Below are 24310 nucleotides of genomic sequence, written 5' to 3' on the forward strand. Positions count from 1 at the left end.
ATAAAGTCGAGCAAACAAAAGGCGCGCAGCGACCTCCAGTAGTCGCTCCGAGAGGTCGCTCCAGGCTTCGGGAGCGACCTGGAGGGGTCGCTGCGAGACGTCGCTCTGGGTCGCTCTCGTGCCTCCGAGCGATGAAAACGCGAGCGACTTCTCCGCGTCGCTCTGGTAAGGTCGCTCTCTTGCCTCCGAGCGATGAAAACGCGAGCGACATCGGGGTGTTGCTCTGGCCAAGTCGCTCTGAAGGGGTGTCACAGCGACTTCACGGTGTCGCTCCGGTGAGGTCGCTCTCATGCACTGCTCGTCCAATGATCACCTTTATCACCTCTTTTGTGCTCCAAATGCACCCAAATGTCTCTAAGAACTCCATGTGGTACTCCAATACCTGATAAAGACTCATGTATGCAAAATACAACATAAACATGGCTAAATCCTAGTCTATATGATCAAAATGCACATGGATGAATGGATAAAACAATGTAACTATGCAAGATATCATCCGATTACTTTAAGTATAAGGAAAAAGATTTTGAGATCTATTTTTATAATCAAAATGTCAGTCTATTCCATTATTAGTAGAAAATAATTCAGACAAGTTGGTCGCGGTGGGTGACACAAAGAAATATAGAAATACACATTTTGGGTGACCAAGATTACCTTTGGTGATTTGTACCTCAGAGAGAGTTCTCTTCTTGTCTTTCTTTGTTGCATCCCTTTGAAGAGGTTCAAAGTCTGGACTTATCCAAGTTTGCTTTCAGTACCTTGTTTAATAATATGGAAGGTATATCTGTGAGTTTTTTCCCATGTATAACTATTTCTCATTTATTTGTTCTAACTCTTGAAAGTTAAAACACCTCTTAAAATATATGGTACTTAGAATTTCCCCTGCATCAAAAGGTTGTAGTACCTTTCTGGGCATTAGCTAAATATCTAGATCGTGTAGCACAAACTTTAATCCAACTGTCAGTCATGTTTCCTACCAAAATGCATATGCAACTCTCTTTATTCATGCAGAGTAGATTAAAAATTGTCACTGAACCTATTGCAGAGTATATTATATATTAAAATTATCCCAGCATACTTGATTTAGTATGCTATTTGTCTCTACTCTCTCCTTTTTTTTCTTTTCATTCTGCTCATTTCATTCAGATTTACAATTGGTGGGGCTAAGGTATGGCATATTTTTTTTTCTTGATATTTACATATATGTTATGGGTTCGTGGCCAAGTTGGGTGTCTACAAGCTTTTATGCTACCGTTCCTATCCCCGTTTCTCCTTTTGTTTCCGAAACATTACTTTGGACAGAGAAATGATGGTGTACACGTTTTCACGTGAATCCTATGCTTGAAAGGTTGATCATTATGGTTGGCAGAATTCAAATTAGTTAATGATGAAAAAAAAAAAAAAATTAGTTAATGATTAGTTGAATACTTCAAAAAGGCTTACATTATTAGTAAACGACTGAAACACATGTGAATATATATACATACGTATATCATGGAAGTGAATTATTACAAAGAATATTTTCGGTTATCTCTTTTCTTTAGTTTAATTATTTTCGATATAGAGTGTAATGTCCCGACCGCCCACAGTTAATGTACTTTCCACGTTCGTTCTCTCGGTCTGCGGGTATTCAGTGCAACGGTGCGTTAATTTTTCGGAGGCTCGAAATTCATGTTTAGTGACCCTGTAATCCACTACAAGAAAACATATTTTTTACGAGGGCGGTATTCGTTGTAAATTCGTCGTAATAGGGGCTTTACGACGAATTAACATCGATACACGTTTCGTTGTTAAACGCTCGTCGTAACGGAGGTTTCGTCGTAAAGTCCTAGTTACGTTTACGAGGAAGTCAATTCCTCGTAAAGCGGAAGGAAACTATTCGTCGTAATGCCCTCGTAAATAACGATGTAAATACCTCGTAATAGTTTGTTGTAAAAGCCACGTAAGACTTCCACGTAAAGTCGATGTAAACTTTACGAGGACTTTACAACGACTCCATGTAAATTCCTCGTAAACGTTACGAGGACTTAACGTGGAATTTTACAACGAATTTACATCTCCATATTTAAAATATTAATTAATTATAATAATTATATAAATTTTATAAAACAATAATTTTAAAATTTAAAATATTTGAAATAAAATTAAATATGAAACCAAATAATTTTTTTTTAAAAACTATAAATTCATTAATTAAATAGAATTTAAATTTTTTATACAAAACAAAAGAAATTAAAAAAGGAAACTAAAGGCCAACATCATCGTCATCGAAGTAGTTAGCTGAGGGGTTCGGGTCTGTAGACGTTCCTGCTTCGGGATCCGGCTGGCTCATCCCGAGAGCTGCTCGTCTCTCCGCCAAAGCTCTCTGCAAAGTTGGATTTCCCACCGCCATCACATCCAGCAAACCCTCGAGAGAGTCCAAACGCTGCTGCTGGGTATCCATGCGAGCCTGCATCCGGTCGTTGTCCTGGTCCCGTCTCGAATAGTATGAAGAAGTCGCCCTTGCAACTTCGTTAACGGAACCTATTCCGACAGTCCTTCCCTTCTTTCTAGGAGCCACCTATATGTATATATATAAAAGCGTATTTAGAGTTAATAATAAAATAAAGAAAAAAAATTAAAATTATTAAATTTTACCTCCTCGAAGATCCGGTCGACCTCTTCGGTTGACAACTTGACGGGTAATCCATCTGCAGACTGTTGGATAAGTTGCGTCTCTTGCTCTTCAACCCGAGACGCCACAGCGTTGAAGAGTTTCTCGGATGCAGGATCCACAAAAACCCCATCTGGTGAGGCGTGAGTCATCTTGAATAAGTCCGAGAGAGATGGCAAAACTCCCGTCTTCTCCAACTAATAAACAACAATAATAAATAAATTAAATATAATTAATAAATACAAGTTTAAAATAATGAAAATTATAAATTTAAATAAAACTTACAGCTTCGAGACGAATTCCGGCATGGGGTTTTTGGCCGGTTCTATGAACCATGGGCAAATGGCCATCTTTATCCCTCGTTCTTCGGGAAGCGGAGCAGGAGTTGGCTTTGCGGATGGAGCTTGGTTCGTTCCAATAGGTGATGAGGCCATCCCATGCTTCCTTTGTGACCCCGCTCGGCTTCCCCTCATAGCCGTAAATCTCCCACTTGTCCTTCCAATCGGAGACGGTGTTGCAAAGACGAGTTTTCGCCTTTGCAATAAATTCGCTCTTCACCCTCTCGGTGATTCCTACGGACCAGTTCCACCTTTGCTGAAAAAACAAACATTTTAAAAGATTAGAAAAAAATAATAATTATTTAATTAACAATATAAATATTAATAATATGTAAATATAATTACCGCAAAACATTTAAACCACGTCGTCTTGACGTGATCGGGAGTCATTGTCCAGTTGGGATAAGAGCCGTCATAATATCCCTTCATCGTCTCTGAAACGCTCCGGCTAACACTGTTGTTAGCCCCAAACCTGCAAATATAACAAATTTGTTAAAAAAATTGATCAAAGATTTTAAATTTTAAATTAATAATTTTATGTACTTACCAATAAGTACCCGGGGGTCTATCGGGGTCCAGAACGTGTAAACCCTCTCGTCCGGGCTGGGCAAGCAAATCCTCGACGGTGTATCTTGCGAATGGTGCATGAGCTGGCACCCGCAAATCGGGATGAACTGCAGCCGGTGGGGCAGGCTGATCCGGGGCGACAGGTGGAGCTGGTGGGGGAGGCATCTGAGATGGAAGAGGAGGAGGGGTCGAAGAAACTCTCCGAGATGTGTGAGAGTCCGGAACTGTCCCGGAAGAAGACGATGGACCGCTAGAGGAAGATCCATCGCCAAACAAATCCGCATACATAGGTGCACGAGCTGCTGGTCTCGGTCTAGGAGCCATCTAGAAAATTTAAAAAAATTAAATTAATATATATCCTAAACGAATTGTTTAAAATAATTTTCTAAACTAATCATCTAAACTAATTCCGTTAACTAATCACCTAAACTAATTCCCTAAACTAATCACCTAAACTAACCACCTAAACTATAAAAAAAAAAAAAAAGATAGAGAGAGAAAGTTACCTTAGAGGGGGAGAGGAGTTAGGGAGGAAGATACGAGCAGTGCTCGTCTGAAAGACTTCTCCCATATATATAAAAACGGTTTCCTCGTAACTTCGTCGTAGTGTTACGAGGAAGTTACCAGACCCGTGTTTTCGTTTACGACGAAGTTACCAGGCCCGTGTTTTGGTTTACGACGAAGTTACCAGGCCCGTGTTTTTTCATTTACGACAAAGTTACCAGGCCCGTGTTTTTTCATTTACGACGAAGTTACTAGGAAATAGTATTTTATGTTACGACGAATTTACATGGAAATAATATTTTATGTTACGACGAAGTTACCAGGCCCGTGTTTTTATTTACAACGAATTTACGAGGAAAGTATGAAACCCCGAAAATCAAATCCCTAAACCCCAAAGTTATCATCTTTACCATTATCACTCATTCATACTTTCATCCTCTTTATCCAACTAAAACCCTTAACTTCAACAAAATAAAATTTTTTACCTTAAAAATAGATATTATACAAGACAACTTATAGTACACATACATTAAGTATCTCACTTAAGTAATAAAAAACAACATTGGGTACAATATTTTGTAAAGATAAAAACAACATTTGTTACATATATTACATCATTCTGAATCGTTTGAGTTCTCATCAACATCTGAACAGTCATCGTCGTCACTACAATCGAACTCGTCTTCACGTGCTTCATCTGTCGCATCTTCGGGAAGATCTTCATATTGATGGTTATTTGGGTCGATCAGAAGATTTTCATGTTGATCAGGAACCTCAACTTCATTAATAGCATCTTCTTCTTGTAATGGTGGTTCTTCTCCAGTAACAATTCATCCACGAGGTGTAATTTTGATATTAGCCAACCAATTAATCCCAGAACTTCGAAGGCGAGGGTATGGAAGAAAGCTAACTTGTTCAGCCTGGGAAGCTAGGATGAAAGACTCGAATTTGTTGTATCTTCTCCCAGAGTTGACATCCACAACACCAAATTTGTTAAACGAACACCTCGATTCTCAACGGGATCGAACCATTCACATTTGAAGAGGACACATTTTAGCTTCAATAACCCTGGAAATTCCACTTCAATAATCCTCTGCAAGATCCCGTAAAATTATGTTTCGCTTTTCACACATATTCCGTAGTTACTTGTTGCCCGATGTCTTCCATACTCGTATGTGTGAAAGGTATCCCACATACGAGTATTCTCTGAAGAATGCTTCAATTGTTGTATGTTGCGAATATAACCCAATTAATAACATTTTATAAACATATGTAATATATTATAAATTAATATTTACCTGCAAGTGCTTCATGTACATTTGTTGGAAGGAGCTCAGCAAAAACGAATGGAAGTAGTCGTTGCATAAACACATGACTTTACAACTTTTTTACAAGGATTTTACATCCACTTTACAAGGAATTTAGTTAGGTATAAAGCACACTTAATACACGTTTCGACCAAGTATAACGGTAACCCGATTCGTTGTAAAATACTTGTTAAATTACAATGCCATTACGAGGAAATATAAGGAAATAGGATTCCTCGTAAAGTCCTTGTAACATTACAACGTCTTTACGAGGAAAGATAAGGAAACATGATTCGTCGTAAAGTCCTTGTTACATTACAAAGCGTTTACGTGGAATTTAATTTTCCTCGTAAAAGCGTTGTAACTTTACAACGACTTTACGACGAAACAGTTTCGTTGTAATATTACATCCGCTTTACGACGAAACTGCTTTTCGTCGCAACGTCGACGTAATCTACTTGTAAATTTACGAGGAATTATGTTCGTCGTAAAACTTCGTTGTAAAGCCAGTGTTTTCTTGTAGTGATCACCACATGACTTTTTCTCGTACTTTGGCTTCACTCATACGATATTGCGAACCACTTCGCGATAGATCGCTCATTCTTTCATTACTCCAGCGCAAACACGCTTAACTATGGAATTTTAAATGGATGTATGACCTAAAAGATAAGTGAACTTAAATGACATATATTGTCAGATCAATTTATTTAAACCTTTCTTTATGTACCAGAAATCCGGATGTTACATAGAGTATGTCAAATATTTTTATGAAAGAAAATCAAACTTCTTCATCTTTCTAGGACCACAAATATGTGAGGACTGGCCTTGATGTTTTTAACAGTTACATATATGAAATCAGTTGCTTGATGTTTTGTTTCCCTTCACCTTGTACTAAGTCATAGAAATTAACTACCAAATTCTAGTTTTGCTGCTGTTTGTTCAAAAAGCTCTATTGAAATTAGTAACGTTAAGACACCACAATCAAGTTACATGGTTTGAGTGTTTTTCTTACATACTCTTATCCGTTTCATTTTAATTGTCATTTTCGAGTTGGACACATATATTAAAAAACATTAAATTTTACATATTTTTAAAATAAAAACATCATTACCAATACAGCTAACCACATTTTAACCAATAGAAAATAGATTGGAATATAAAATCAATAAATTTTTTATTGAAATTATAAAACGACACTTATTTTGAAACAAAAATTTAACTTTACAACGACAATTAAATTGAAACGGAGGGAGTATAAGATATTAACTTGGTAAAAGTTCTTATGAAACTTGGTTATTTCCAATTCCTCTTTGTCAAACCACAATTTTAATGATTACTAGATTTTGATCCGTACACCCGTGCATATTTTTTTTAACTTTTAAAAACATACGGTTTATGTTTATTGTGCATAAATATTATGATATTAGCATTGAATTATTGTTGTATTGAATGTTATTTTGCTTTTTATTATATACTAATTATATACACTATTGCATGTTGTTTTGTATTTTAAGACTTTTAGGCTTACAAAATTATTAGTAATACAATAAGTAAGTGATTATTTGAATCATGTTATTCATTTTTATGTCAGTTTTATATTATTCATATATTAATACTTAAAATTTTGAAAATAGTAATTATTATAATATAAACTGACTACTTATTTTCTGAAGGAAAAAATGATTTGTTTTAATATTTTTGAAATGGTAAAAATAATTTTATATTGTTTTTATATCATATTATTTGTATTAATAGGCGACAAAAAGTTTATTTAAGATCCTAATAATAAATTCAATAATATGAACATAGAAAAGTTTATCAAAAATTGAGTATAAATATTTTTTTCCACAAAAATTGAGTACATGTATTTTGTTAAGTTTCATTCCATCTGAAAATAAAAGTGAGCAAATGCATATGATTGTAATTGATTCAGCCACACTATGACTTTTGTTTTTGTTTTTGATAACAAATATAATCATATAGAAACTTAAAATTACATATTTACGTTTCCTTTTTATAAGATTGTTTGTCATTATTTATGGATTTGTTAATTTCAGTAATTTTTTTTTTGGTCACTAAATTAATTTTTTTTTCAGTAACTTAAAATCATACTTTTATGGATTTTTTATACATAAAAGTTTTTGATTGGTTTTTCATGGTCTGTAGCAAGTTGTGTAGTAACATAATTAATGTGTAGTAACATAATTAATTATCCAAAATTTGTTATTTTATAGATTTCATTCATAACAACTCATGCTATCAATAATTTTTTCAGAATTAATAATATTACTGACAAATATATTTTGTTCAGCTAGATTTTTTTGCTTCTTGGTTACACTTTCAGCTAGTTTTGAGATCCTTGTCAATGCTTGACATTTCAAACAACAATCTTACAGGTGTTATTCCAAGTTGGATGGGTGAATTTACATCCTTAACTGTGATACTTCTTTCAAACAACTCGTTGGAAGGTAAAATACATATTTCCTTGTTCAATATATCTTATTTAGGATGTTGGATCTATCTGCAAATAATTTATACGGAGATATACCTCCACACAACAATTCTACAATGCCGGCGGTGTTACTCATGCAAGACAATAATTTATCAGGAGAAATTCCAGACACACTGTTAGGAAATGTAGCCATACTTGATCTAAGAACCAACAAATTGTTTGGAAATATTCCAAACTTCAGGAACACTCAAACAATCAGTATTCTTCTTCTGCGAGCGAATAATTTAACAGGTCATATACTTAACCAGGTTTGTGGGCTAACCAACATCCACGTACCTACTGGATCTTGCTAAGAACAGATTAAACTGATCCATACCTTCATGTCTTAGCAACATATCATTTGGTTTGGGGAAAGTTGATGAGTTATATTATTATGATTCTGACTTTGGTTACATTCCTAGTGATGTCTTCACTAGTTATAACCGGGATCAGGTCTTCAGCACCACTGGAAAAATTGGCATATATTTCAAATCGCAGCTTGCGCTTGATCCGTTTATTATGGACTAATTGGCAGGTGCCCAGACTAAAATTGAATTTGCAACAAAGCATCGATATGATGCCTACATGGGTGCAAATCTCCAAAACTTTTCTGGATTGGAACTCTCAGAAAATGAGCTAAGTGGTGAGATCCCAGTGAAGCTAGGAGGTCTTCTGAAACTACATGTTCTCAACCTATCGTACAACTATTTATCAGGCGTGATACCTAGAAGTTTTTCAGGTATGAAGAGTGTGGAAAGTCTTGATCTTTCTTTCAATAAATTACAAGGAAAAATCCCACCACAACTAGCAGATCTGAGTAGTCTATCTGTGTTCAATGTCTCATACAACAACTTATCAGGAGTCATTCCACAGGGAAGACAGTTTAACACCTTTGACATGCAAAGTTACTTAGGTAATCCTCTTCTCTGTGGACAACCAACAAACATAAGTTGTAACGGTAAGGAGCAGGACAACAATGGAGTGAAATATGATGAATCCACAATAGACATGGTTTCTTTCTACTGGAGTTGTACTGCAGCTTATGTGACGCTACTTTTTGGAATACTCGCATCACTCTCTTTTGAATCTTCCTGGAGAAGAGCTTGGTTCCTGTGTGTTGTCACGTCTGTATTCAAATACTTGCAAGTATATGTGTTTGGGATTATACCTTCCATGGATATATGTTAATATGTTTGGAGTCTCTTGTCTATATGGACTGTACTTTTTTTCAGATAATGAGTTAAGTGCTGAAACCTTCATAGATCCTGGAGATCTTTCTGCTTCGTTGATGCAATAAAATAATATCCAATTTTTTCCAAGAAGTTTAATATAATGATATTTTCTCTCTGATATATGGAATAGTTGCTGACATGTTACATTTATCTGCTGCTTTTGAGTTTGTATCTTTAGTTTGGACTCATCGAACTGAAAACAAGGTGGCTGATGCTTTAGCAAAAGCAAGTCTTGTTAGATGAATCTTTTGTATCTGCTCGCATAGACCTTGGAATTAAAGAAGACGCCTCTTGTGAAGTATGCTCCATGATGCTTTAAAGAAATTGTTTCCTTCTTCTTGGTATTATAAAAGTATGCTCCAAGATTTACATTTTTTTTTTTTTTTGCTTTTATGTATAATCTTGTGAAGTAAGCAAACACATTTGATCTTTAAGACACCTCTGTGGTATTTCAAGCCTTTGCATAAGGGATGACCAATGAAACAATTTGACCCAAGAGCTGTCTTGGAGACTTGGAAGTTTCAGACAATGGAGATGTCCATTCTTGATAGTTATGGAGGCTACCCGTGAAGTCTGTGAAGAGTCCATCAATTCCAATCTCATTGATCCAGTACTCGTATTCCTTATCTGGATCTTGGCTGAAGTTTAAGTGTAGGAACTCGTTTTCATTCCTGTACGTATATGGATGTGATATCTTGCATATTTACATTGTTTTATCCATTCATCCATGAGCATTTTCATCATATAGATTAGGATTTAGCCATGTCTAGGTTGCATTTTGCATTCATTGTCCTTATTAGGTGTTGGAGTGTGCCATGGAGTGATTTGAGATGTTTGGGAGCATTGTGATCCAAAAGGAGGTGAAAGATGAGTATGGATGGAGCCTTTAGAGAAATCTCCTGTTGCTAAGATTTTGTGGAGACACAAAAAATTGAGTTAGCTTTCTAGTGGAAGTGGTTTCAAGTCATTTGGAGATGTAATGAAGGAGTTATGATCAATTTACTATAGGCATATCCATCCTGGTCGAGCATCGCAGAGTGACCTCTCAGAGCGACCTACCGAGGTCGCTCCCAGCCAGAGCGACTAGCTCAAGTCACTCCTAGCCAGAGCGACCAGGCAGAGCGACCAGCTCAAGTCACTCGCGTTTTGACGGGTCGAGACACAAAGAAACGCGTCGGGAGTGACCTCCTGGAGCGACTATGCTAGGTCACTCCGCGTGTTTTGCTTGGACGATTTTTATGTTATTTCAGGGGTCTTTTGGTCATTTGTTTTGATGTTTTTACACTTTCTAAACCTAAGTTAAGTACTTTTTGTAAGATTGGGAGGCAGATAATCTCTTTTCTAGAGAAGAACTAGTCTAAAACCTCTTTTGATTCAGATTTCATTGCTTTCATCTTGTGTTCTTGTTGATTTCTTATCTATTTCTCTACATGGTTAATCTGAAATCCAATATGAGTTTAAGAGGAATCATGGAGATTAGTGAGTAATCACCTTTTGAATTCATGGGTTAGGGAGATTAAGGGTGATTAGGTTAGTTCTAGGATGTTTTAGTGTAGATCATTCTTGTTCCTTGCTAGTAGAGTATTCCTAATGCATCTTCTGAGTTGGCCACTCAAAAGTTGATCAATAGGCATTTCCCACCCGAAAGGTGTTTGATGAAATGCCTAAGACAACTCTACTAGGCTTTTAGTATACTTTGCCAAAGACATTTGTTGTTAAAGGTGCTAAGATAGCTAATAGACTTGTTAGTAATGATTGCTTTCATATTATTCAACCAAAGACATTTGATGTTTGAGATATTTTAGCAAATGAGCATTTATCTAGACATAGAGCTTGCTTAGAATTGTGTCTAGGCTTAAGGTTGATAGTTTGATTGATCATTTGTCATCCTTAGTTCGATACTTGATCACCCAAGGTTTAATCCCTATGCCCATGAGTCCTCTTTTCCCTTAGTCAAGAAAGTATCATTCTGTTATTGTTTTTTAGTTTTAGTCATAGCTTAAAACTCATCTAAATCATTGGTTGCACTTAGATTAAGTGAGTACTTGCATTCTCATTGCTTTGATATCCCTCAGAACTGGTTCGACAATCACTATACTACAACATTTGTCTTAGGAGCTTGAAAACTCTTAACATCAGGATGCACCTGAGTTTTATCGCTAACAACATGTTCAAGAAGATAGTAACATGTTACAGACCTTTAATTTCAGGGAGAGTTTTTTGACCAAATCTGTGGGCATGTAATTGTTATTTACTTGAACAACTGTCTCCTTCCAAGGTCCAATCCTGACAACATATTGCTTAATGTAATTGCGATACACATCTGATGTGATCTCTGTGTAGGTCTAGATAATATTTGCATGAAAGTTGATCAATCACTTTAGCAAAATTAGTTATCGCTGACTGTAGTGCACTGTTGAGGATGAGGAAGTTTTCTTGCATAATGCATATAATTAAAGATTCGTTGAAGTTGATAATGCTAAGCACGCCACAAATCGTCATCTGATATGAGTATTTTTATCCACAAATTGACTTTGTAAATATATATTCTTTTGCAACTTGGGTTTTCCAATTCCTCTGTCAAACAGCAGGTTTAATGCTTCTAACCATGGATATATTTCGGGAACAGTCCCCACTTTTTAAGTTTTTGATTATATGTTTTTTTGGCTCAAACCAATGGAAAGGAAGGTGCTCTTGAGTCAAACCCTGATTTGTGTGATATTACTGTTGGGACAGCTACATGGATACAAAAGCTGTATTCAGAAAGAAAGGAAAGCTTTGTTTGAGCTCAAGCAATACCTGATCTCAATTAGTGTTGAATGGGCCCTCGACTCTGTTCTCCCTACTTGGACCAATGACTCAAAGAGCGATTGCTGCCGGTGGGATGGCATTAAGTGCAATCATACAGGCGGACGGGTTATCGGAATTTTCATTTCAAAGACAAGCTTCAAAGAGAGGTCTCCTTTAAATCTTTATTTGCTGCATCCTTTTGAAGATGTTCGAATTCTGAACTTTTCGGGGAGATCCAACCAATTCAGTGGTTTGTTTGGGGCTTTTCACCTGTTTTTTTCCAGTGTGTTAGTTTATCCTTGTGTTCTCTGTTTGGAAACATTTTTCCCTGCATTGGAAATTAAAATTCTGGAAGGGCTATATCTTATTTATTTGTTCTAGTTCTTAGAAGTTAACGCCGTTTAAAACTAAGTAAATTAGATTTTCCCCATGCATCAGAAGGACATAGTACCTTTTCTGTATTAACCAATCTGTTGATGTGCAGTATCTTCCAAAAGTAGAAATATTTTTACACTCTTAATTCCACTTGTATATACTGAGTAAACTAAAAAGTAGAGTACTTCTGTACATGTTGTTAACAAGACTCTTGTTTGCAGGTTATAACAGCCTTAGAAGATTAAGAAAGTTAGAGATTCTGGATCTATCCTCAAATAGTTTCAACAGTAGCATATTTCCCTTTCTCAACGCTGCTACATCTCTTACAACCCTTGTTATTCAGAATAACTTCCATGAATGGCTCTTTGCCTTTTAAAGGTGTGTTTTTCTGTTTGTAACTAGCTGCCTATCTAGCACAGCCTACTTATTCATTATGTATCTTTGGTTAGTTCGTTTGATTTTTGTATTGCAGTGTCTGTCATTTTCTGTGTATTAATTGCTGTTCATCTCATTGTTATATTCTCTTGGACTCCCTTTCAGAACTGAAAGACTTGACAAACTTGGAACTGCTTGATCTGAGTGAAAATATGTTTACTGGTCCCATGCAAGGTAGCAGCTATATCAATTTTCTTCAAAGTAGAAGTTTAACAGATTTAACTCCGTTCAAAATTGTGAATTGGTTCAAGCCAACTCAAAAATCATCTTATCCATATTAATATAAAAGGTGTCTTGGTTTGCGTCTCTTTTTCTACTGGTAGAGTGTGCTCACATGAAAAAACTGAAAGCTCTGGATCTAAGTTTCAATGATTTTTCTAGCTCAATGGAATTGCAAGGCAAGCATGTTCCCTTCTAACCTTTTTTTTTATTAGGGATGGAGATGAATATCTTATTTACTTTCATATTGTAAGGTAAAAACTTGTGGCCTTTACTTTTTTTAGAACTAAAGAATCTGACTAACTTGGAAGTCCTTGGTCTTGCATGGAATTATTTAGGCGAACCAATACCAATAGAAGGTGATATGTGTTTGATTTACCTATGTGAGCAACATAGAAACTACTCTGGTTACTCATCATATATATTGTTGTTTTCTGAACCTTTTTTGCAGTTTTTTGTGAAATGAAGAATCTGCGAGAACTTGATCTTAGTGGGAACAATTTTGTAGGTCAGCTTCCTCCATGTTTAGGTAGCTTGAACAAGCTACGGTTTCTTGACCTCTCATCAAACCTATTAAGTGGAAATCTACCATCTAGTTTCAGTAGCCTCCAGTCTCTCGAATATCTATCGTTAGCAGATAATAACTGCACAGGCTTATTTTCGTTCAGTCCACTTGCTAATCTAACAAAGCTCAAGGTGTTCAAACTTTCTCGTACTTCTGTTCTTCGATTGTTTTTGTCGTCGAGCATGGATCCATCATGTCGATGCTTTCATCGCCTCAGCAAAAAGTCTTTTTTCTTAAAATCACGACAACTCAGTGCTTTTCTTATTCAAGTTTGTTGCTTGAATACATTGTGTTCCTGTAAGTGTATGTTGGGATTTTGATTAATATGTATGGAAGTCTTTTTTTCTTAAAATTAATCATCTGACTAGTTAAAACTAGCGCTAAGTAAACGATTCGTGGCTAACGCTGGAAGTTTTCAGCAGATCAAGAAATAGTATTTTCTCCATCTTATTTTCCTTAGCTTAATTCTTTCAAATATAAGTTATTGTCTATCTATTTATAGAGAGTTTACCTTTCGTCTTTGTTATCTGTGCACAAATCTTCGTTGAAGTCGATGTATAATTATGTTTTTCAAACAAAAAAAGCTGATGAATAATGATGCGCACGTCACCACTTTGTCATATAATATGAGTATTTTTCCTCCAGGGAAAATTAACTTATAAGTAAATGTTATAAAATCATGCAACTTGATTTATCCAGTCCCTCTTTGTCAAACAAAACATTGGAGACATTTGGATATTTACCTTACATACAATCTCTTAATCTGTTTTTCGTTTTTTGCTTAAACCAATGAAAGGGAATGTGTTCGTGGGACAATACTTAATATGTGTGATGTTACTGTTGGGGCTACTACATGGATGCAAAAGCTGTATTGAGAAAGAAAGAAAGGCACTCTTGGAGCTCAAGAAATACATACTTTTGAGGGCTGAAGAAGGATCCGACTTTATTCTGAATACTTGGACTAATGACACAAAGAGCAATTGCTGCCTGTGGGAGGGCATTGAGTGTAATCAAATAAGTCTGCGGATTATAAAGATATCCACCGGTAAATCTTCCGTGGTAGAGGATTCTGTCCTAGATCTTTCTTTGCTGAATCCCTTTGAAGAAGTTCGTAGTCTGGACTTATCCGGGGATGGAGCTATCGGATTCAGTGGCTTGTTCGATGATCTGGAAGGTATACCATGTTTCTCCAATGTTAGATTTATTTTATGGTCGCCATTAGGAGTTAGTTCTCCTGTTTTTTTTTTAAGAATCTAGATAGCAGATGGGCTACTTCTAGTTCTTGAAAGTTAGTAGGGTTCAAAGCTATTGCGGTTAGATTTTTTTGTTTGGAACTCTTTGTGCATTGACCTGCTTTGTTAACAAGATTATTGTTCTGCAGGTTATAAAAGCCGAAGCAGATTACAAAATCTAGAATTTCTGGATTTCTCTGCAAATACATTCAACAACAGCATCTTTCCCTTTCTTAATGCCGCTACGTCAGTTAAAACTTTGATTCTTCAGTTCAACGTAATGTATGGTCCACTTCCTCTTAAAGGTGCCATTTCAGTTCTTTATCAAGTTCTATAATTGGTGTAACCCACCTTGAATTTCAGTTTGATCCATATGATCAACTGAAATTTTATTTTGTGACCTTTTTATGTCTTACATTCTCTTCTAATTTTTTTAAAAAAAAAATATTCTCTTCTAAATCTTTTCAGAACTTATAAACTTGACGAGCTTGGAAACGCTAAATCTAAGTGAAAACAATTTTAACAGCTGCTTCATACCAGTAGAAGGTAGCATCTACACTAATAACGACTGTCCATTGATCATGGATGCTTGTGTTTCTTTTCTAGACTAGACCTTTAACATATTTAGTTCATACAACGTAGTTTACCTGGTTTATGCAATTCTGTGAGATCATCATGTCCATGTTTCGTGGTGTCATGGTTTGTTGTCTTGTGGCAGAGTCTCATCACTTGAAAGAGCTGAAAGCACTGGATATAAGTGATAACGGATTCTCTGACCCTGTGGAAGTTCAAGGCAAGTTTGCTTAGTTTTTATTCAGATTTTAAATTAAGAACCTAGGTGAATTGAAGTCTATTTTTTTCTTCTATTTTTTAATTGGCAATCACAGGACTCTGTAACTTGAAAAATCTACAAGAGCTAGATATCAGCCATAATGAACTTGCGGGCCAGTTTCCTTTATGTATAGCTAGCTTAACTGGACTTAGAGTTCTTGATCTCTCATCAAATCAACTCTCTGGTGAGGTACCACCTGCTCTTAGTAACCTTGAATCTCTCGAGTATTTATCCCTGGTTGATAACAACTTCGAAGGCTTCTTCTCACTTGCTTCGCTCGCTAACAATACAAAGCTTAAAGTGGTTACACTTAGCTCAAAATCCAATTCACTGCAAGTAGACATGGTAACTTCTTGGAAACCAAAATTCCAGCTGAGTGTTATCTCACTACGGTCGTGCAACTTGAAGGAGGTTCCTGGATTTCTACTGTACCAGAAAGAATTGCGCCAAGTTGATCTTTCCAACAATATAATTTCCGGAATGTTTCCTTCTTGGCTGTTGGAGAACAATACCAAACTTGAGGTTTTGCTTCTGAAAAATAATTCATTTAGCAGCTTTGGGCTACCGAAAGCTGCTCACAAAATGTTGTTCTTGGATGTGTCAGTTAATGAGTTCAACCAACTCTTTCCTGAGAACATTGGATGGATTCTTCCTAACCTACGACATATGAATCTATCAGAGAACAATTTTCAAGGAAATCTTCCATCTTCTCTGGGTAACATGGAAAGTATGCATTTTCTTGATGTATCTCACAACAGTTTCAACGGGAAGCTATGATATTCCGTGTTTTTAACGGTTTTAAACTTGTTTTGAGGCAATTAAATGGTCGGTTTTAATTAATGTTTTGGTCTATTTGATGCGTTTTGGTGTTCTTAAGTGTAATATGCAGGTTACTAGATAGCTTGCAAGAAAAGAACGCATTCGAGATTTATTCAGAAGCAAGATGGACCGAACAATGGACCGAATGAGAAGTATTGATCGCACATGACATAGATCGACCGATCCATTTTCTGTAGATCGACCGATCCAGAGCTAAGAAGAAAAGCCGTGAATTGTAGCGACATGCGTAGCGACCAGAACTTGTCGCTACGGTTTCATGCACTAGATCGACCGATCCTACCACTGAGGATCGACCGATCTCACACTCTACGGGCTCCACACGCACCAATGAGCTTTTCACTCCTTTTTACCCACTCCCTTCAATAATGGACGAGGAGAGAGGACTTTTGGGACTCAAAAAAAAGATTGGAGACGACCAAGAAGGAGATTTACAAGTTCTTGAGAGAGATTTGAGAGTTTTGTAACTTGTTTTGTGTGATTTGTGAAGATTTGTAAAGGAGTTCATCTCAAAACCATTTGGAGAAGATCTTCTGAACCTTTACTCTGTTTTAATACAATCTTATCATGTTTTCTTCATCAAAATCGTGTTGTTCTTGCTTAGTTATGTGTGAGTAGTCATCTAGTTGGGTTTAGGGGTTCTCATAGGGGATTTCTTGATGTTTTGATTCATAAAACGTGTGTAGACTAAGGGATTACGTTTTGGTTCTTCATCTAATGGATTTCTTACTGCTTGAACTGAATTGATCACTTAGTTCATGATATCAGATTGTTTGATGCACCGAAAGTGATTGTTTGAACTTCCGAAAATACTTTAGATGAGCAAAGTGTCCTTAACCCTCGGAAGTTGATGTTATTGCGCTTTGTGAACATATTGAACATGTTCTTAATGCTTGTTTAGAAATTGAAACTCAGCGGAAGTTAGTGTGGAGATTTCTATAACATAGAGAATTAGCGCTACGGAAGTTGGTTAATTCTAATATCGTGTTTGAGTTCTAGACGGTTCTTAATATATCCATGTGTCTGCCATTAATTGTATCTTGATTAAAAAGAAATCCCTGAGAATTCCCAATGCCCAACGTTTGCTTTAAAATAGTTTTCAAATCGTTTAAATCATCTTTTTACAGCTTGTTTATGTTTTGTGACACTAAAGAAAATTAAATAAAATCCATCAAAAATATATATTCGTTCGCTGTAGCTATTAACTTGTCTGCAACTCTACGTGTGATCATCGGTCCCTGTGGATTCGATCCCGCATTACTACTGCGTACTTTACTGTACACTTGCAGTTAGATAATCGGGTTAAAACTCGACACATCAAGTTTTTGGCGCCGTTGCCGGGGACCATTTGGTCACCCTAGAGTTAATGATCAGTTTAAGACTATAGCATTCCTTATTTTATCTAATGTTTCTGTCTTTCTTTTTCTGTTTGTGTTTTCAGGTGAATGAGCGGATTTCATACTAGAAGCAAAGGATCATTGAATTTAATACCTTTGGAGTTAGAGCTCGGCCGCCTAGAGAGACAAGTGAAAAAGAAAAGACTTGAGTCCGCTGAAGAGGTTGAAATGGCTGAACACCAAGAAGACCAGTTTCAGGACAACCCGCAAAATCCAATTCCTGTAGATGAACGAGAAGGCAACAATGCTGGTGATAATCAGCAGGCTGGTGTAGCTGCAAGACAACAGGCTGGAGACTATGGCATGCCTAGGATGACGCTTGCACATTATGATACACCAGATGCATTCTATGCCGATCGTTCTGGGATTCGCCCACCTCCCATTGAGAGAAGAGACTTTGAGATCAAGACTGGTCTCATTAATTTGGTGGAGAAAAATCCGTTTCATGGAAACCCGTCTGAGGACCCGATGTATCACTTGGAGCATTTTGAGCGAGTCTGTGACACCAGCAGACATAATGGAGTTCCTCAAGGCGCTTTGAAATGCAGGTTGTTCCCGTTTTCCTTAGCTGATAAAGCTATCAGATGGTTAAAGTCCATCCCTCCAGGATCTCTTACTACATGGGAAGAGACAAGAGCTGCTTTTCTACAGCATTTCTTCACCAAGTCGAGGTCTACATATCTGAGAAGCAGAATTGGAAGCTTTCAGCAGCTTGATTCAGAAAGCTTTCATGAGGCTTGGGAGCGTTTCAAGGAGTACACACAGGACTGCCCTCACCATGGTTACACTGATGTGAGCTTGCTGAACATTTTCTATAATGGAGTTCATGAAGAGAGTCAAGATGCCATGGACACAGCAAGTAATGGTGATTTCATGACCAAGACTGTTGAAGAAGCTTACACCTTGCTGAACAACCTGTCATCCAGCAAAGCAAACCGCAAGTCAAGGTTTGACACCAGCCAGAAGGGTGTTGGTTATGAATCCAAGAAGATAGATGAGCTGAATGCCAAGATTGAGATGCTTCTCAAGAGAGATCAGAAATCTGTGAAATTTGTGGAGGAGCAAGGCTATCGTTCCTCACAAGAAACTGTTGGTGATGATTCAGATGATATGCAAGCTGATGTGAACTACATTGGTGGTCAAGGAAACTACAACAGAGGCTACAATCAGAACCTTGGATGGAGTCAAAATCAGCAAAATAATCTGTCTTACCGGAGCAACAATGTGGAGAATCCACAACATCAGTCCTACCCTCAGGCAGGAAACAGGCAAAACCAGAATCAGAACCAGAGTGTGTTCAACCAAGGATATCAGAACAGAAATCAATATCAGGGGAACAACTCGGGCAACTCAGGATTTCAGCAAAGGCAGCAGTACAACAATTACCAGAATCAAGGGAATGCCTCTTCGTCACAGTCTTCTCAGGATAACGAAATTAAGAAGATGCTGCAAATGGTGCTAGAAGGTCAGAAGAATAGCACTGCAGAGATAAACACCAAGGTGGATAACATGTATGGAGAGCTTAATGGGAAGTTTGAAGCTTTGAACACCCATTTGAAAGTTTTGGAAAAGCAAGTTGCTCAAACCGCCTCCAGCAGCAGAACAGCACCTGGATTTCTACCAGGGAAGTCAGAGACGAATCCCAAGGAGTTTGTGAATGCTGTAACACTTAGGAGTGGAAAAACGATTGAGGGATCGAATAAGAAAGAGATCGACCGATCTCAGGAACAGATCGACCGATCCAAGGGGACGGAGATCGACCGATCCGGTCCATGTGGATCGACCGATCCCGTGTCAACGAAGCCAAATCCCTCTGAACCTGAAGAGGTGTATGTGGCGCCTCCTGCTTATGTTCCTAAGGCTCCATACCCATCCAGACCAAGGCAGAAGATCAAAGAACGTGAGTACGAGAAGCTAAAGAACCTTGTTGGGGAGTTACATGTGAGATTGCCATTCGTTGAAGCGGTGAAGATGGTACCTTCTCTTAAAAGGTACATGAAGGAGATTCTTACCGATAAGATGAGCCTAGAGCGTGGTGTGTTGATGCTCAATGAGGAATGTAGCGCAGTTCTACAAAATGTCATGCCTAAAAAGCGTGAAGATCCCGGAGCATTTGTTCTACCATGCCGCATTGGATCACTTACCTTTGAGAAGAGTCTCTGCGATCTGGGTTCAGGAGTGAGCCTAATGCCTTTCTCTGTCTCTGAGAGGCTAGGCATGACGAACTACAAACCTACAAGGATCTCCTTGGTCCTTGCTGACCGATCGGTGAGAAGACCAGTCGGTGTACTAGAAAACATCCCTGTTGGTGTTGGAAAGGGATATGTGCTTACCGATTTTGTAGTTCTGGAGCTGGAAGAGGAACCTAAAGATCCTCTCATTTTGGGCAGACCGTTTTTAGCTACTGCTGGAGCCATGATTGATGTACAGAATGGGCATATAGACTTACGTCTAGGAGACATGGCGATGAGATACAATGTGGAGAAGGTGCTGAAAAATCCGACTATTGATGGACAGACTTTCTGGGTTGATACATTGACTGAACTGGTGGAGGAAATGGATGAAGAGTTGCACACTGATGATCCTCTACAAGTCGCATTGACCCAAAGGGAGAGTGAGTTCGGGTTCATGAACCAAGAAGTGGTTGGATTTTCTGAGATTTTGGATTCAGCCTCACCGATTGAGAAGCATGTCGCCTATGTCAGCCTTGAAGACTCAGGCACCGATAAAACCGTCAAACCGTCATCCTCCCAACCAGATTGGAGTGAGGAGAATGCTCCAAAGGTGGAACTTAAAGCCCTCCCAGCTGGGCTGAGGTATGCATTCTTGGGACCGAATTCCACATATCCTGTTATTATTTGTGCTAACCTGAATAATGTGGAGACCGCTTTGCTTCTTTCAAAATTGCGAAAGTATAGAAAAGCATTGGGGTACTCTTTGGATGATATTACAGGTATTTCTCCAGATCTTTGCATGCACAAGATTCACTTGGAGGATGCGTCAAAGACGTCCATAGAGCACCAGCGAAGACTGAATCCCAAACTGATGGAAGTTGTGAAAAAGGAGATTCTAAAGCTGTTGAGTGCAGGGGTGATCTACCCAATTTCAGACAGCACTTGGGTGAGCCCGGTTCATGTGGTTCCTAAGAAGGGTGGCATCACTGTCATCACAAATGAGAAGGCTGAGCTGATTCCTAGCAGAACAGTCACAGGGCATAGGATGTGCATTGACTACAGGAAGCTAAACTCAGCCACAAGGAAGGACCACTTCCCACTTCCCACTTCCTTTCATTGACCAGATGCTGGAAAGACTAGCCAACCACCCCTACTACTGTTTTCTCGATGGCTACTCCGGGTTCTTTCAGATACCCATTCATCCAGAGGACCAAGAGAAGACAATATTCACCTGTCCATACGGTACTTTTGCCTACAGGAGAATGCCTTTCGGATTGTGCAATGCTCCTGCCACTTTCCAGAGATGCATGATGTCGATCTTTACTGATCTTATTGAGGACATTATGGAGGTTTTTATGGACGATTTCTCAGTCTACGGTTCTTCATTTACCGACTGCATTGCTAATCTGTGCAAGGTGCTGGAAAGATGTGAGGAGAAGAACTTGGTGCTAAATTGGGAGAAGTGCCATTTCATGGTGAAAGATGGCATTGTTTTGGGTCACAGGATATCAGAGCAGGGTATCGAGGTTGACAAAGCAAAGATTGAAGTTATGACCAGCCTACAGCCTCCTAGGACAGTGAGGGATATTCGGAGATTTCTGGGACATGCTGGTTTTTACAGGAGGTTTATCAAAGACTTCTCTATGATAGCGAGGCCACTCACCCGTCTGCTGTGCAAAGAAGCGAAGTTTGTTTTTGATGCTGACTGCCTCGCTGCGTTTCAGATTCTCAAGAAGTCTCTAGTCAGTGCTCCCATTGTGCAGCCACCAGATTGGGACTTGCCATTTGAAATAATGTGTGACACAAGTGATTACGCGATTGGAGCTGTTTTGGGGCAGAGAAAAGACAAAAACTCCATGTGATCTATTATGCCAGCCGAACGCTTGATGATGCTCAAATCAAGTATGCTACCACTGAGAAGGAGTTGCTGGCAGTAGTTTATGCTTTCGAGAAGTTCAGGTCCTATTTGGTGGGCTCGAAAGTAATTGTGCACACAGATCATGCAGCCTTGAAGTACCTGATGACGAAAAAAGATGCTAAACCGAGACTCTTAAGGTGGATCTTACTGCTACAGGAGTTTGATATTGAGATCAGAGACAAGAGAGGAGCAGAAAATGGAGTGGCAGATCATCTTTCCCGAATGAGAGTGGAAGCTGAAACACCACTGGATGATACATTACCCGAGGAGAATGTCTATGTGATCACCTTGCTGGAGGATGAGTATTTGGATCAGGCTGATTGCTGTGTCATGAGACAAATTCAGGATGATCTCCCATGGTTTGCAGACTTTGCAAACTACCTATGTGCTGGAATTGAACCACCGAACCTGAAGGGGTATGAGAGGAAAAGTTCATGAGAGATGTGAACCACTACTACTGGGATGATCCCTTCCTCTACAAGAGATGCTCAGATGGTTTATTCAGGAGATGTGTTCTGGAGAATGAGATGCAAGGGATTCTTTTCCACTGCCACAGTTCAGAATACGCAGGCCATTTTGCAACATTCAAGACGGTTTCTAAGGTCCTGCAGGCTGGTTACTGGTGGCCTACACTTTTCAGAGACGCCCATGAGTTTGTCTCAAAGTGTGATGCATGTCAGCGGAAGGGCAACATCAGTAAGAGAAATGAGATGCCCCAAAATTTCATCCTTGAAGTTGAAGTTTTTGATGTATGGGGAATTGATTTTATGGGCCCTTTCCCATCTTCTTATGGAAATGAGTACATCCTGGTTGCGGTTGATTATGTCTCCAAGTGGGTGGAAGCAGTAGCCAGCAAGACAAATGACTCTAGTGTTGTCAAGAAAATGTTCAAGACAGTCATTTTTCCAAGATTCGGGATCCCGAGAGTGGTTATTAGTGATGGAGGCTCTCACTTCATCAACAAGACGTTCGATAAACTGCTGAAGAAACATGGAGTAAAGCATAAGGTAGCTACACCTTATCATCCTCAGACAAGTGGGCAGGTTGAAATATCGAACCGAGAAATCAAGGGGATTTTGGAGAAGGCTGTAGGCAAAACAAGGAAAGACTGGGCTGTGAAGCTTGATGACGCCTTATGGGCGTATAGAACCGCCTACAAGACTCCCTTGGGCACCACTCCTTTTAATCTGGTCTATGGAAAGTCTTGTCACCTACCTGTGGAATTGGAGTACAGTGGTTTTGGGGCAACGAAGTTGATGAACTTCGACATTAAAACCGCTGCAGAAAGGAGGATGGTTCAGTTGAACGAGCTGGACGAGATTCGGTTGAACGCCTATGAGAACACCAAAATCTACAAGGAAAGAACTAAGGCGTGGCATGACAGAAAGATAATCCCGAGAGACTTCGCTGCTGGAGACAAAGTCCTTCTGTTCAACTCTAGACTCAAGCTATTTCCTGGAAAGCTTAAGTCTCGTTGGTCCGGACCTTTCACCATCACAGAGGTTAGACCTTATGGAGCTGTTGTCTTGGAAGAGAATGGGAGGAAGTTCACAGTCAATGGGCAGAGGCTAAAACCTTACTTCACAGATGCAAAACCCGAAGAAGGAACCAACATTCCTTTATCGGAACCTGATCTCACCTAAGGACAACAAAATAGTCAGGCTCGCGACTTTAAACAAGCGCTGAGTGGGAGGCAACCCACATGGTTTGATTTTCTTTCTCTTTTGTGATTATGTTTTCTTGTGTGAATTTATTTTTGGTTGTGTTTTTAGATGATTTTCAGGCATGTATCACGATCAGGCAGAGATCGATCGATCCAACAGAAACAGAACGACCGATCCATGTAAGAGATCGGTCGATCCGGGTGAGGTAGAGCGGTCGATCTCAGGAGAAGATCGGTCGATCCGACTCGTATGGATCGGTCGATCTAAGGTAAGTATTGCCCGGTTTGATTTCACTTAATTTAAACCGGAAAACACCCATAAAACACCCAACTCGCGAAAATATCGATCAAAACACATAATATTTCATCTTCCTCTCCTCTCAAACTCTCTCAAACTTCTCAAGAACACCCAATTCGATTTCCATCATCTCTCATCCGATTTTTGTAATTCTTGGTGCTAAACTCATTAGTTTTTCAAGCTCTATCCGTTTCTACTATCAGTTTTCATCAAGACACAGATAATGCCTAAGAGACAGAAGAAGAAGGGTGAGCGTGGGAGTTCCTCGGTACAGACTGCTAGGCTCAGCACAAAGGGCAATTTCAGAAAGACGGATAGGTCTCATCCTGCGAATCGAGAGATAACCCAGTAGTGGGATATACATGATGATGATTTCTACGAGCAGATGAAGGGAGTGGAAATATGTCCATCGCGCTTCGCTCACAGAGACACTACAGATGCATTGAGGATAACCGAGGATATTGAAGCCTTGTTCGAGAAGAT

General features: G+C 38.6%; 1 protein-coding gene, 1 long non-coding RNA gene and 1 other non-coding gene across 5 annotated transcripts; 2 read left to right on the top strand and 1 right to left on the bottom strand.

Moving 5' to 3' along the window:
* Positions 1–357: 357 nt before the first annotated feature.
* On the top strand, positions 358–9123 carry LOC111204467 (receptor-like protein 15). 2 transcript variants are annotated; one of them, XM_022699284.2, is made up of 4 exons: positions 358–778; positions 7766–7837; positions 8396–8599; positions 8720–9123. In XM_022699284.2, exons 1-4 carry the CDS (start codon positions 772–774, stop codon positions 9046–9048), a joined length of 612 nt encoding a protein of 203 aa, XP_022555005.1. In that variant the 5' UTR covers positions 358–771; the 3' UTR covers positions 9049–9123. The 2 variants fall into 2 exon arrangements, with proteins under 2 accessions (XP_022555005.1, XP_048615978.1); XM_048760021.1 differs by having other exon boundaries at positions 8396–9123.
* A 1946-nt stretch (positions 9124–11069) lies between these two features.
* LOC106406068 lies at positions 11070–16917 on the top strand. Of its 2 annotated transcripts, XR_007324684.1 has the most exons (5): positions 11070–12635; positions 12798–13270; positions 13363–15013; positions 15177–15254; positions 15427–16917. It is a non-coding gene; the product is annotated as an uncharacterized LOC106406068 (long non-coding RNA). The 2 variants fall into 2 exon arrangements; XR_007324683.1 differs by having other exon boundaries at positions 12798–15013.
* Positions 16918–18452: 1535 nt separating this feature from the next.
* On the bottom strand, positions 18453–18559 carry LOC125589398. Its single transcript, XR_007325591.1, has one exon. It is a non-coding gene; the product is annotated as a small nucleolar RNA R71 (small nucleolar RNA).
* Positions 18560–24310: the final 5751 nt, after the last annotated feature.

The sequence above is a fragment of the Brassica napus genome, chromosome C6 (assembly GCF_020379485.1).
Source record: "Brassica napus cultivar Da-Ae chromosome C6, Da-Ae, whole genome shotgun sequence".
NCBI classification, from domain to species: domain Eukaryota; kingdom Viridiplantae; phylum Streptophyta; class Magnoliopsida; order Brassicales; family Brassicaceae; genus Brassica; species Brassica napus.